Here is a 13,711-nt window from a genome sequence, read left to right as displayed (position 1 = left end):
GAGAGAAATTAGAATGTTGGATACTGGTTAGAGGAAATTAATAAAGCAAGAGATTCCTAATATAATGTTGTCGTAAGAATATTCTCTATCCCATTGTTTAAAGGTGTTGGATATATAGTTTTTCATTAGTGTAGATAGAGCGATTTAACATGAGAAATTATATTGAAATTGATGAAAAAAAGAGAGTTTAATGGGTTAATTAAACAACAAAAATATTTTTGATAGAGACAGAGTAGGTCATAAATTTAATGGGTTGCCTGTACTGCCCTTGGCATCAATTTCTTGTCTAAATTATGGGGCCAAGCAAGACAAAAAAAGTATTACAAGTACTGAGGATAAGCCAATTCATGACACAGGCATATCATATCCTCTGATATTAGGTCCAGTCCCGGTCTTAATCCTTGCCCTTTCACCCAGGGACAACCACATAAAAAATGTTGAACATTAATATTTAATGTGGTAATAACTATTCACCACTTGTAACATAACCTTATACCACGTTTTTCAATATGTAATAGGTTTTTTTTTTTTAAAGATAAAGTTTGTAGTTGCTATTCGAACGTATTGAGTTTGTCTCATATATAAGGATTACGAATATGAGTTTATCCCATATCAGGAATATGAGTGAAACGGGTAGACTAATTGTACATGATTATATTAGATGTCTATAATATATTGGTTGTATTACCACTATCACCATCACTATGAATAAAAGAATAGTTTTACTTCGGTGAAGGTAGGCACATTGTCCTATCCTACCTAAAGAGGTAAACCAACATAGATTGTCCATAGCTGATCGGTTCAAACCAAGAAGGCCATCCAATAGGAATTTCTCATGGGAAGTTGAACTTGGAACTTTATGGTTATCAAGCTAAACATAACACTAGTATAGGCTTGGCAACATCATCAAGTGTGAATATATCGCTGTCGGGAGTTGTGTGAAGTTAGCAGGTATCCATCATGTGGATTCTATGTTTCAAAAACAAGACATTATATTATCTGATCTGATGAGAGTAAACATTGGGAAAGCATCTAGGTAGACATTAGGTGAAGGGTAATTGTTGCTTTGGAGACAATAATTGTTTTGAATTGTATTCCAAGTACTCTAATTATGGCATGTGTTGTCATAATAGGTAACAACAACAAACTCACCATATTCATATTACAAGCAAAAGAGGTTTCATGGGACAACGACCACCTCTTTTCAGTGGTTGTTTTCCTTCGTTTTCAGTACCTTATTCAAACCTTTAATTTAATAATCCGATTTCTCGACTTTGCTATACTATATCTTGAACCCAGTAATGTACTCGAGCCAAAATTCATAAACAAGCTAAGATAAAATAAATGTATACGGTAAAAATAATGAGTAGACGACCAAAAAAATGTACTGCTACTACTACAACTATACAATTACAGTTACAGTAAATGTCATTCATAGTTATATGCTATCCTTTGTTATTAATTATATGTATTTGTCTAGATGAATATATATATGATTGACACAAGAAGCAATAACTACGAAGAATAATATATGCGGGTTTTTCTCTTCGCCCCAAAAAAAAAAAAGAAGAATAATATAATTTAATTGTCCAAATTTTTAAGATTTATGTGGATGGTTTTTTCAATCTGTATAAATTAATCCGCATGCAGCAGCCATGCATGCATGCATGCATGCGCAGAACTACGGCCATGCATCTAGTCGAAAAAATGTGTCTTCTCCGGCAAGTTTCCGTCGTGGCGCAACCCCAGGGTGAGCGACACATCGCCGGCGGCTGCTGCGGCGGCAGCACTAGTCCCGAACCTGATGAGCGTGGAGGGCCCAATGTCAGAAGGGGCGCCAAAACTGGCGCTGAGAACGGCGGGGAAAGACTGGGCGGCCGGAAGCGCGGCCGAGGAGGATTTGGATTGGGTTTGGGAGAAGCAGCGTTGGGTGTTGATTGCGAGGAGTGAAGGGTCGCTTTCACGGTCATTGAATTCGGATCTTTTGCCTGTTGGGGCTGTCGTTGTGGGCGTAATTGACGCGGTTGTGACAGCGGCAGCGGCAGCGGGTGGTGGGAGTGGGGGTGGGGGAGAATTGCTACTATTAGGCGGTGACATTTGTGCAGTATTATTATTTCCACTGTTGGGACTGTCCTGAATTTTCTCCCCATCTTCATCTTCTTCCTGGGCTTCTTGCTGGTACATCTCTTCTACCATGGGTTTCCACAACCGCACCCTGGCATTAATGAACCAGTTCGACACCTGAAATACAATCCAAACTTTATTATAACCTACTTTGTTACACCACATTAATTACTACATGCTACCTTTTAAGGTTTAGGACATTGTAGCACGCACGACCTTAACTCAATGGTTCAGTAGGCAGTATTTGAAAAAAGAGCGACAGCAGGGGATTGTGCCCAAAGTGAACAGTGGGCAGATCCCTTGTGCGCATCAGCATTTGGCTCTGGGTGCGTTGAGCCCTGACGGCGACAGTGTTGGGAATTGGGATTATGTCCATAGTGGACAGATCCCGGACACATGAAAGTAAATTAGTGTAAGGATTACAAGGTGGTAAACCAGCCTAGCTTGCCCTTGACTCAAACTAACTATAGGTTGCTCTGCTGAGAGTTAACTTGTAACTTGTGGTTACTAAGTTAACAACCTGACTAACTTAGTTAGGATTATGAATGTGCATGTATCTTTTTATACTGCACTGATATTAGGTCACGGTAAAAAGTTTCATACACTGATATAATTACAGTGGGTGCATACTCTAGCTAGCTAGCTGCCTGCTGCTCAATAAATAGTACTACTTACATGCAGCAAATGATATATATAATATTTATGGCATTCATATTTATGTTCACGTACAGTCTTAAATGCAGGGTTTGGCAACGTGTGATCAGACACGATTCATGGGGCATTCAAATTCAATTCAATTAAAGCGCTAGCTATAGACTATAGTCATGATGTCTCATCTCAAAAAAAAAAAAGTACTAATTGCTCAGACTCACACTATTCCTAAACAGACTACTGCTGTTCATCTCTCCCAGAATGCATGTTTTATAGGAATCCAAACACATGACATGAAACAAACCCAAACAGTCCCTGAGGTTGCCTTTTTTCTTTCCGGAGGACAAGAAACTGGAGAAGTAAAACACTACAACCTAAGTTTGTACGATGAATAATAATATAACGATATACCCACCGTATTATAGTCCCGTTGTCACACTATTAGTTGAGCCGGAATATATGTAGCATACCTGGTTACGGGAGAGACCGGTCTGTCGAGCCAATAGGTGTTTATCTGCATCGCTTGGGTACCTGGGAAAAAGACCGCCAGGAAATGACATCAGATCCCTACCTAAACAATTTTTTTTTTTTTTTTTTTTTTTTTTTAACTCCAATTACATTGGTCTGACTATTAAGTTGGTAATTACAAAGTTACAAATTCTACTCCCTATTGAACTTCTTGATTTGAACTGTTGTTACGAGTAATTTAGTCTGGTTTACCTCAAGGGTTTTCTAGTTATTTAAAAAAAAAAAATTATTTTGGCTGTGCATGAAGGGGCGTGAGAATCTAAGACCATAAGCAATGTGGTCTCAGGACAGCAGATCAGAGATATAGCAGAAGTAAAGAGGACAGGATGACAACTGATGCATGCCCTCTGATCTCTATTTTTTTTTTTTTTTTTTCATTATTAACAACAACATTATATATAGATTCTCGTACTACTATGTATGAATTAAAACAAATGGTTTTTCATGGGGGCAATCATTTTAATTTTCTGTGAAACCATTTTGAATGTTTGACTTATTCATAGGATTAAGGCTAGCTATATATATGATTATGTATAATAATTAGTGGTTAGGTTAATAGGGCTTCTTTTTTTCCTTTGTTCAAATGCATGCAAAGGTCAGAGTGACTTGTAGTGGGGTATCTGATCCCAAGAGAGAAGGGGAGAAAAAGAATAAAGTGGTGATAAACAAGTGAAAGGCATAAACTTTTTCAGCTTTTTAAATTTAATTTAATTATTTTTGATTATTTTAGTGTGGAGACAACATAAAAACTGCTCGAAATTGCAGCTGCTTTAATCACTGTCCGGTTCTAGAAATGATAAAAAAATGGTGACAAGAAGGAAATTCACAACGACTATTTAAGAATCTGTACTGAATAAATTTTATTTTATGATAAAAGATTAATAGGCTGTTTTTATTGAAAGTCAAAATCGTCTGACCAATTTGACTAGGTTGTCTTTATACTCAATCCTAGCTCATTACTCTAATAATTATGTAATAATTTTCTTCAATTCCTCTACAATTTTACCAATGACCCAGAAACACGTAAAATACTTTTTAACGAAAATATAATACTTACGGGTGGAGAAAGTGCTCGAAGAGCCAAGCCCGTAAGATGTTGACGGAGCGTTCGGGCAGGCCTCGTTGAGGTCGCCAAGCTTCTTGTTCCATCATCCCCATTTGATGGAACGCACGTTGTTGTCTCAGGCTTTGTTCCAGCATCCTAAGCCGAGGAGTCTCGCCTTTAGTGATGCCGGAGGTGCCGGCGTCTTTCTCCCCCAGGAGCTCGCAGCTGTGCTTCAGCTGGGCGGCGATGGCGTCTTTCAGACACCGGAAGTGCCGGGACATCGCCCTCTGAGCCAGCGATGTGTACGGCACCGCCGCCCCGAACCCCATCACCAAATCGAACGAATTCACCACCATTTGCATTTGCTCGCAGTAATGGCTGTACCTTCTGTCCACCTGAACCAATTAAAACCATGATACTAAATTAGTTAAATACTAAATTAATCTAATCCATTAACGTAAGACTATTTTTTTTTAAAAAAAAAATGGGAAACAGATATGGTATCTCATTGATTTGAGGTTTCAACCGCCAAATGTTATATTTAACTAAAAAAAAAACTATGTATAGTAACCAAAAACTTTATTCCTATGAACAGCCAATATAATCTCCCCAGGCCATGTTCTTTGCCTGCCTGTCTGCTGGTGTGTTCCCACTCAATACAGCCAAAAACTCACAGTAAATATACACAAAAAGAAAAAGGAAAAAGTGATAATAAAAAAAGACGTAATTTTGAAGTATAAACACTATGTGACACTGTAATAATTTAGTAGCAAGTTCTTTGATTTACTAAAATATTAATTAATTTGAAAGAAAATAAGAAAATAATATCATCAATTTCTGTGATTGTAAGTACCAATGTGTCCGGTCCTATAATAGTTAATAACTCAATGATTAGTCTCGTGCCTTACCAAATGAACAAAAATTGTAATTAATACTCCACCAATGGGATTATTAATTATAAAATTGAGAGATAATCAGACACGACCAAGACCAACTCAATCCGAAGAAACTAACGTGTGTCACCAGCCGGCCGGCATTCTTGTATTGTCTGGTCTTTAAAATTATTATTATTATTATATATTCTTCAATTCCCGAAACTCGCCGGAATATGTATATGAAGTTAGTAAACAAGAAAGCAATGATTGGGTGGGAATAATAAAGTGGGTATGGTAGATTATTTGCAGAAATTATGAATGATAGCAGGCGTACCTCGTCAAGCATGGATAGGAGTTTGACTTTCCGGCGTTGATGTTCGAGGCGATCTGAGGGGGATAAGGGAGGAGGATCCTTTGAGGAAGAAGGGGAGGTGGAGGTGTTGGGATTGGAATTAGGGTTTTGGGTGGCGGCGGCGTTGATGAGTTTTCCGGTCTTCTGGTTCTTGAGTTGACCTCTACCGACGCTGCAGAATTCTTCTAACAATTCTTGGGCGGGTTTGGCGTACTTGGAGTTTCTCAGTGCATTCACGATTCCTAGAGAAGACCCGAAGTGGACTTGGTGGTTTTGGCCTACTAGGCCGCCGCCGGGGAGATTATGCAGCGTTTGGAGAAATTGGTGTCCTCCGGCGGCGGCGCCACCGCCGCTAGTGAGATTTAGAGTTTTGTTGTATGGGTATTGAGCGGAGGCGGATCCGGGTGCAGCTTGACTGAAGAATAGCATTCCGCCGTCTTCGCCCATCCGGAGCTCCTCGGCTTTAGCGGCTTCCAGGTGTTGTAAGGAAGACGACAGGGATAACGACAGGCCTTGAGCTTCGACAACGTTGACGCCGCCGATTTCCGCGGTGTTTGCGGGTCCTCCGCCGTTGCTGCTATCCGGAATCCACGTGAATTGACCGAAAGGACCTCCCGGTTGGGTGTGAAACCCTTGGAGAGTGGAGGTGGGCGAGGGATTAGGAAGTAACATGTGCAACGTGGACGGCGGCTGGTGGGGGTGAGACGGCGACGGCGACGGCGACCTCGGCTGTGGATTCATGAGGAAAAGCTGCATGTCCGCCACCGCCGCCGCCGCATTAATCCCCGACATATTTTGTTGTTGCTGATGACTAGGATTCTTCCCATACCACTCGCTCCCTATTCCCGGCGGCCGAGGATTCGCGTTCCGATAACTCTGAGATATCTGATTCTCCAGCAACTCCGTCGCCGTCCCCGCCTGAAAATTAAACATCTCAGACAACATTCCAGCGGTCTCGTATACCTGAAGCCCACCGGCCTGTTCTTCCTCTATCCCAACCAAAGGCGGCGGCGGCGGCTCAAACCCTTGCACCCTCATCTTCTCCCTGCGAATATGCTGAGCTACATGTTGCTGCTGCTGCTGCTGTTCCGCCGGCGATCTCTCGAACCCATTCGAGAAACTGAAGATTCCTGTTGGATGAGTATGAGGATGATGATGATAATCTCCAGACATAGAATAACAATCGGAATTTCGCCTTTTCTGGGCAAGAATAACAAGAATTCTCAAGCTTTCTTCTTCATCTTCTTAAGAACGTAACCCTTTTTCCCAGGTCTAATCAGCTGAAGAATTAATTAAGCAAGGATCGGTCACAAAAAAATTATCATAAAAATACAGGAAAGAGATCACAACAAGAGCTTCTAAATGAGAGTGGAGCAAGAAGGGGAAGAGGGGAAGAGAAATCATGAAATTAAATTATAAAAAAAAAAGGGCAATTGTTCTTTTTATTTCAAAAAAATTTCTTATCATTTGCAGAGAAATGAAATTCAGCTTTATTCAAGTACGCACTTAGAGTTGCAGTAAAAGGGTTACAAAGGCTCTCAGGTATCGTTTTCTTCCGCTTCTCCTCAAAACAATTCTTCTTTTCTCTCTCTCTATCTCTGTCGTCGTCTGTCGTTCCTGAGGCTGTCGTTTCGCTCGCTCTATCCCTTTCTCTCTCTCTCTTTGTTGCTCTTTGCCCTCATCACTGCTTTCTTTCTGCAACCCAGAAAGAATATTATAAAAGTAAACAAGAAAATTGCAATTAATTATATTATATATATACACACAAAATAGATAAGACCTTGAGATATAGAGAGAGAGAGGGAGAAAGAGAGAGGGGGGAGTATTTAGAAGAAAATTTGCACCTGAAAGAAAGGAGAGGGCGGAGTAGAGGACTGAGCAGAAATTAAGAAAGAGAGAAGAGATTGAAGAGAAACAACCTTAAAAAAAACAAAATTTTAGTCCAAAGGAGGAAATTAAAATTAAAATTAAAATAAATTAAACCTGGTAATAATTAATTAATTATTAATTAATTAATGGGTGAGATTTTTTACACAATCACCAAAGTAACCTCCGTATTCACACAGCACATTGATGACTGATGACTGTGTTCACCAAACCTCCAATGGCTCCGGATATAAAGAAAAAGACACAACACAGGCTACCAAATGGTCGAGAGTTTTTGTCTTCTAATTAACAATTAATAATGTTTTTTTATGTGAAAAGTAAAATCCGTAAGGCTTAAACCACTATTTGATAAACTTTATTTTTAAGTGATAGTCCGTAAATCACATAGCAGAAGAAAATCGCATGACTTGACCAAGAATTATTGGGGAATTTGGTAAATAGTTGTTAGCTGGTTGAGTTAATGAGTTTAATTAATTGATAATATTAGCTCATTGTAGAAAAATGTTTGGTAAATTAGCTGTTAGCTAATAGCTTATTACGATCCTGTGTGGTAAAACAGTTAGCTTTATCATCAAATTTTGGCTTATTTGAGTACATTGTCTAACTCAGTTAATTAGTTTTTTTGTAACTCCAAAATGGTAAAATTCAAAAAGCTGCTCAAAATAACTTTTTTTCAATTAGTTTTTTGATAAAAGAAATTATATCAAACAACTAACAACTAATTTTCCAAACACCTTTCTACAATCAGCTAATGTTATCAACTAGTTATACCCTCTAATTAATCCAATCAGGTAACAGCTAACAACTATCAGCTATCAACTAATAGGCATTTACCAAACAGGGTACATGCAAATTGCTTTCTCAAAAAGCTGATCGAAAAAACAGCTTTGAGCAGCTTTTTGAATTTCAGCATTTAATTTTAACATTTTGGAGCAATAAATTGTTACAAAAAAAAAAAAAATCAAACACTCATATTGATTAATTAATCAAGTCAAACATTTAATATTGGTCAAATAAACCAAAATTGATTGATAAGCTAATTATGTTACCAAACAAGTTTTATATGCACTAATTTTTATTTTTATTTTGCTAATATTACTTATGAGCTTACTTATGATATCATCAATTTAACTAATGGCATTTAATAATTAGTATGTGCCAATATTTTAATATAAGACAAAACTATATATTTGACAAAGTATTACATTTACTTTAAATATTAATGATTAAATGCTTACCACTGTACTATACCAACCGTGTAACTAATAGGGATTGACAACATAAACTAATATCTACTAATTCACCTGATAAATATTAGAAAAATATTGTTATACTTGATTTAGTCAAGTGAATATGATTTAATGAACCGGATTTGGTGTATATAATATTTTTTTAAAAAATAAAATAAAGTGATGTGTACAATAATATATGAATATATGCTACAGTATTTATTATTATATAAGTATAAATGGGGGTGGGGACCCATAATTCGTGACCAAATGGCATTTGAATTAAGTCCATGTGGTTCACTACGAATCAATAACTCACCCATATTATAAAGATCGAACCATATAAAATCAGCTTAAAAGATGTGATTGAGTAGGTGAAACATGATTCTTATATCATAAGCTTATAAGTTTAGGTTTTGCCAACTTTTTATAATAAAATTGTACCTTAATTACTAGCTAGTTATATATATATATATATATATATATATATATATATATATATATATATATATATATATATATATATATATATAGTTTAATGATAAACGCATAATCTAATTGTTGGTATCATATCACTAGTTATAACTCTTTATTTTATTTTGTATATAGCATCTAGTATCCCATTATTGTGAGAATAATCCAGATTCAAATTGAGTTGTGTTTGTAGAATTTGACTCTTACTCAAACATCGAACCTTGTAATTGCATTAGTAATCTGCTTACTATTTTCTTAAAATTACTAGGTTACTAGTTACTCCGTATAACTCCCGCTTTTGTGTAGTAGCCGACAAATTAAAATACACAAAAGAGTTAAATTACATTAGAAAAATTATATGTGATTGGTTAAATCGAGAGGGTGCATGTTGACAATAATTAAACTTATGACCTTTTAGTACGAGAATCATGTTTCACCACTCAATTACTCTTTTCGAAACATTATTTCATATGACTTTTGATTTTGATCCTTAATTACCATATGTCAATTAATGATTAATCACAAAAAGAACCTTATCGTTAACCAATAATTAATCAACACATTATATTGTAGAACGTACATTGGCTTTCGTCTAGGTAGGATTTTATTTATTAAAAGAAAAAAAGAAACGAGGATGCACAATTTTGAGACGACTTCATCTTAAATCATTTTATAAAGCGTTAATCTATCATTATCATAATTAAGCCAATCAACACGAAATGAAAGTCTCTATCGAAATTAATTAGATTACACTAATAATGGTCCCATCGCTAATGCAAGACATATTGTCAGTTTACGACAAATTCATCTTAATCAATACGAAACTTGGAACAGGAAAAGGATAAGGTGGATTATATATTGTACACCTACATAAGATTCACCTTTGTAACATTAAAAACATGTACCAGAAATTTAGTACTAGGAAAAATCTTCTATTCTCTTCTGATTAGGTGACTACAAGTTTTTATAAAGAAAATTTAAGCCATGAAAAAAAAAATCTATATATGGTGAATTTGATAGTGTGACAACCCATTTGATTCAGGGAATAAAGATAGATATTTCATCGATTGTCATTTGTTCACTCTTAATGGTTAATTGTTTTAGTGCGACTTAACTTACCATATTTCTAGTAGTCGTTTTCTTGTCTTTTCTATTGTGTTTGAAGAAACACCCTTGCGAAATCTCTCCCCTGAATGGAATTTGACTGAGTGTCGATCATACTAGTTTCACTCCATAGAGTGTGAATACTAAATAGCTTGTGACAGTTGGTAATTAAGAAGACTATTAATGTAATTGCAAGGCTTTCTGAGCATACCCCTTTTTCTTTAAGATATATAAATTTTATATACTAATACTAAATTTAATATCTTAAAATTTTAAATTAAAAATAACTTCAGTCAAGCCTTAGGTTGTTAATCGAACAGAAACATAAAATGGGGCGGAGAGAGTTTTTTTTTTTGTTTTTTTGTTTTTTTTTTTTTGTTTTTTTGTTTTTGTTTCCTGGTAAGAGAAACCCTGCAACTATCCAAGAATGTGCATTCGGTAAACTTCACTCTTGTTTAATAGTATATAAATTATACATAAGATGTAAATCGTACTAGAAAGACGTATACAGACTCAACCAATATGAAAAGTTAATAGGTTGTTATTATGTTCACCTGATTAATACGTGAATGGGATATTTTAGTCCATATGTAAAGATGGTATTTCGTCTTTGTTTATTTAGAGTTATTATGATTGTTACTTTTGATCGATTTAGTGCTTAATTAAAAATGTCAATTATATTTTATTTACCTATTAATTAATATAATAATTGAATTTTAGTGTATAGATAGGGATAAAGGCAATGACATAGGGAAAGAACTCATAAAAAATATTACTCAATAATTTGGTTGGTTTAATATGATTCATCACCATCATACTCTCTGTTGCCCTTTTGTTTATTTATTTATTTATACAAAAGGTCAATTAATTAAGCGGTTAAACCCTTTCGATGAAGATTATTACAGGTAATTGACGACTAACAATCGGTCACCGATTTTGTTTGTCGAAACTTTAATAATTGGTTATTACAAATGTATAGTCAGTTCTTAGGTATTGATGCACGAAAATAACTTATTGATGTGTTTAATTGTAACTTTTAAAAGTTTAGGGTCTAATTAACTTTTTGTATAAAGTTCAGGGATGTTTTTGAATATTTTTCCTTTATTTATTAATTAACAATTATTTCAATTTGTGGAGTTACTATAATAGCCAGACTCTGGTGGGCAAAAGAGGAAAGAAAGAGAAAAAGAGGAAAAGACTAAAGTGAAATGCCGAAAGAAGATTAGGAGAGTGCAATAAGTGAAGAGAAGGGTGGCATTGTGGACCTGATGGCCACACTTAACTAATTTACGGTTTGGCTTTGCCAATAAACATACTCCACATATGGCCATTAATTACACAATTGTTTTTGGATCACATATACCTACTACATACGTATAATAAATATATAATTTATTCGACACTAGTTATAATTTTTAGTGTAATAATAAGCGTTTCATCTAAAAATTATATTGTGTAGAGAAAATTTAGTTATCCTAACTTCATTTATATTTGCGTTAGTTTTTCCTATTTTATGCTACTTGCGTAGTACATACCTACTCTGATATCAATTTTCATTGTTCTCAAAAGGTTGAATCCCCAACCCCAAGGCCCGACAGAGCATATTTTCATTGTTCTCAAAAGGTTGGATCTCCTACCCCAAAGCCCGATGTAAATCAGCTGAACAGAGAGGCTGGAGATCTTTAATTTGTTTATTATGCACAAGGAGCTCCCCTCACTTTGAGAGGTTACTCTCACACTGCCGTTAATGAGACTCGATCCCGAGTATTGTTCCCAAACTTCACCAATGTGACCAACTAAGCTGCCCATACGGGCTCTAATATCAATTTTAATTTCAAGATCAAGTGCTTACCACTACGTTCAAAGTTATAGCTAGTAACGAAGACTAAATTTTATTTCTTTATACTTGCATAACAGTCAGTACTATTGTCTCATGGCAGGATGCTGAACTCAGATTTTCGAGCCGCAACCCACAATGTAAAGTACTTTTTGTTGGGAGATTATTAGGTGTTGGGTAGAGGTCGGTAGGCCAAAAATCTGATGTGAATTTGAAAGTGGCGTTGACTGATACGCACCTATAAAGAAATTAATGTACGTGTTATTAGGTATATTAGTAGTTATAGATAAGTTTTAGCGTTGTGATATGAGTGAATTAAGAATATAAAATTGAGAGAATGTTAGTATTGTGCATCTGAAATTGTAATCAGACGACGGCAGGGTTGAAAGGGACACCAAATAGAAAGTTTGTCTTATAACAGGAAATAATATCGACAATCATTTATTTTTACCAAGTGATGAAAATGCCATTTCAAACTTACAGCAAGCTGTCACAATGCCTGACATTTTAATGCTCATCCATACATAAATACTAATGTTTTTTTTTATTTTTAATTTTTGTCCCAATGATCTGTCCCTACAGGGTTCAGAAGTGCAGCCTCCATAGCTTTTACCACGTTGGGCATGCAAATTAAATTCACTGATGAAAATTTTGACTGCTACAGTAATTATGTGTATATATATATATATGGTTAGTACAGAGAAAGGGTATGACCATAATGAGGGCGGCGACACCGTGACACCACCGCATTCCGGTTGGCCATATCTATCTGGGTTTTTGATGATGTTCTAAGTTTACCAATATTGACATAAAGAATTTGGTTTTCAACTGCAAACCAAATTGATGGTTGACAGGCTAACTTAACCTTCCATATCTGTCAAGCTTTCTGTGTGATGTCACGTGAATCTCACCTTCCATTACCCACCCCCCCACCTTACCCTCACCCCCTCCCATCATCCTCATCAGCTCTCTCCAAACCCACACGCTTGAACAGGACCACTTCAAGGTTGTGATGTTCTGCAATGTCTTACCTGCCTCTCACGTGCCCCCACTGTCCTGTCTCCTATTATTAAAAAATTAATTACACCAAAATTCGACCTTCCGTGAAATCACTTTCTGATTTTCTTAATTTGAGCTGATCTATGAGAACGTAACCTATATAGGTTGGTTTACCTCTAACTTCTAGCAGCTGGGTTTTATTGATCTTCTTGGTTTGTCGTCATATACAATATATGGACAACTAACCTAAGTTGATTTAGTTATGGTCAGAACGCGGGATTTATCAGTGCACACTACCACTACAGACGATTTTCCTCATCATCTAAAAAAAATGTTGATTACACCCTAATCTGGTCTCCAACTTGGGTAAATAAGATCAGTTAAATCGTCTCGTCTACTATTCTATAGGCTATGACGGTTAACGGAGTAAAATTAAAAATTTATTTGGATTGATCAACTAGATGAACGGCGCTCTGGGAAGAGCATATGGCATTATTATGATTACAGTTCCATGGATCTATCATAGAGTGATGGTATGGGTTGAGCAGCAAAGAAGCAGCATTTAAGTAGGTCAATTCCAGGCACCATTTATGGGGTGAAAGGTTC

At 36.1% G+C, this 13,711-nt stretch overlaps 1 protein-coding gene across 3 annotated transcripts; it reads right to left on the bottom strand.

Moving 5' to 3' along the window:
- Positions 1 to 1,438: 1,438 nt before the first annotated feature.
- On the bottom strand, positions 1,439 to 7,656 carry LOC109180439 (BEL1-like homeodomain protein 2). 3 transcript variants are annotated; one of them, XM_019330021.1, is made up of 7 exons: positions 7,609 to 7,656; positions 7,420 to 7,494; positions 7,082 to 7,270; positions 5,558 to 6,855; positions 4,361 to 4,743; positions 3,246 to 3,306; positions 1,439 to 2,241 (listed from the first exon to the last, which is right to left on the bottom strand). In XM_019330021.1, exons 4-7 carry the CDS (start codon positions 6,746 to 6,748, stop codon positions 1,696 to 1,698), a joined length of 2,181 nt encoding a protein of 726 aa, XP_019185566.1. In that variant the 5' UTR covers positions 6,749 to 6,855; positions 7,082 to 7,270; positions 7,420 to 7,494; positions 7,609 to 7,656; the 3' UTR covers positions 1,439 to 1,695. The 3 variants fall into 3 exon arrangements, with proteins under 3 accessions (XP_019185566.1, XP_019185567.1, XP_019185564.1); XM_019330022.1 differs by lacking the exon at positions 7,609 to 7,656 and having other exon boundaries at positions 7,356 to 7,422; XM_019330019.1 differs by lacking the exons at positions 7,420 to 7,494; positions 7,609 to 7,656 and having other exon boundaries at positions 7,082 to 7,349.
- Between the last annotated feature and the right edge of the window lie 6,055 nt (positions 7,657 to 13,711).

The sequence above is a fragment of the Ipomoea nil genome, unplaced genomic scaffold, assembly GCF_001879475.1.
Source record: "Ipomoea nil cultivar Tokyo-kokei standard unplaced genomic scaffold, Asagao_1.1 scaffold1026, whole genome shotgun sequence".
NCBI classification, from domain to species: domain Eukaryota; kingdom Viridiplantae; phylum Streptophyta; class Magnoliopsida; order Solanales; family Convolvulaceae; genus Ipomoea; species Ipomoea nil.
Note: the sequence above shows the minus strand (reverse complement) of the source record. Positions and strands in the feature narration are given on the sequence as shown.

Bases quoted from the DNA above. Each gene is read 5' to 3' on its own strand.
- LOC109180439 (XM_019330021.1), bottom strand. From the start codon at position 6,748: ATGTCTGGAGATTATCATCATCATCCTCATACTCATCCAACAGGAATC. The intron at 4,744-5,557 runs GTACGCCTGCTA...TAATTGGTTCAG, and splicing joins TCCTATCCATGCTTGACGAG to GTGGACAGAAGGTACAGCCA. The intron at 2,242-3,245 runs GTATGCTACATA...ATTGTATTTCAG, and splicing joins CCGGTCTCTCCCGTAACCAG to GTGTCGAACTGGTTCATTAA.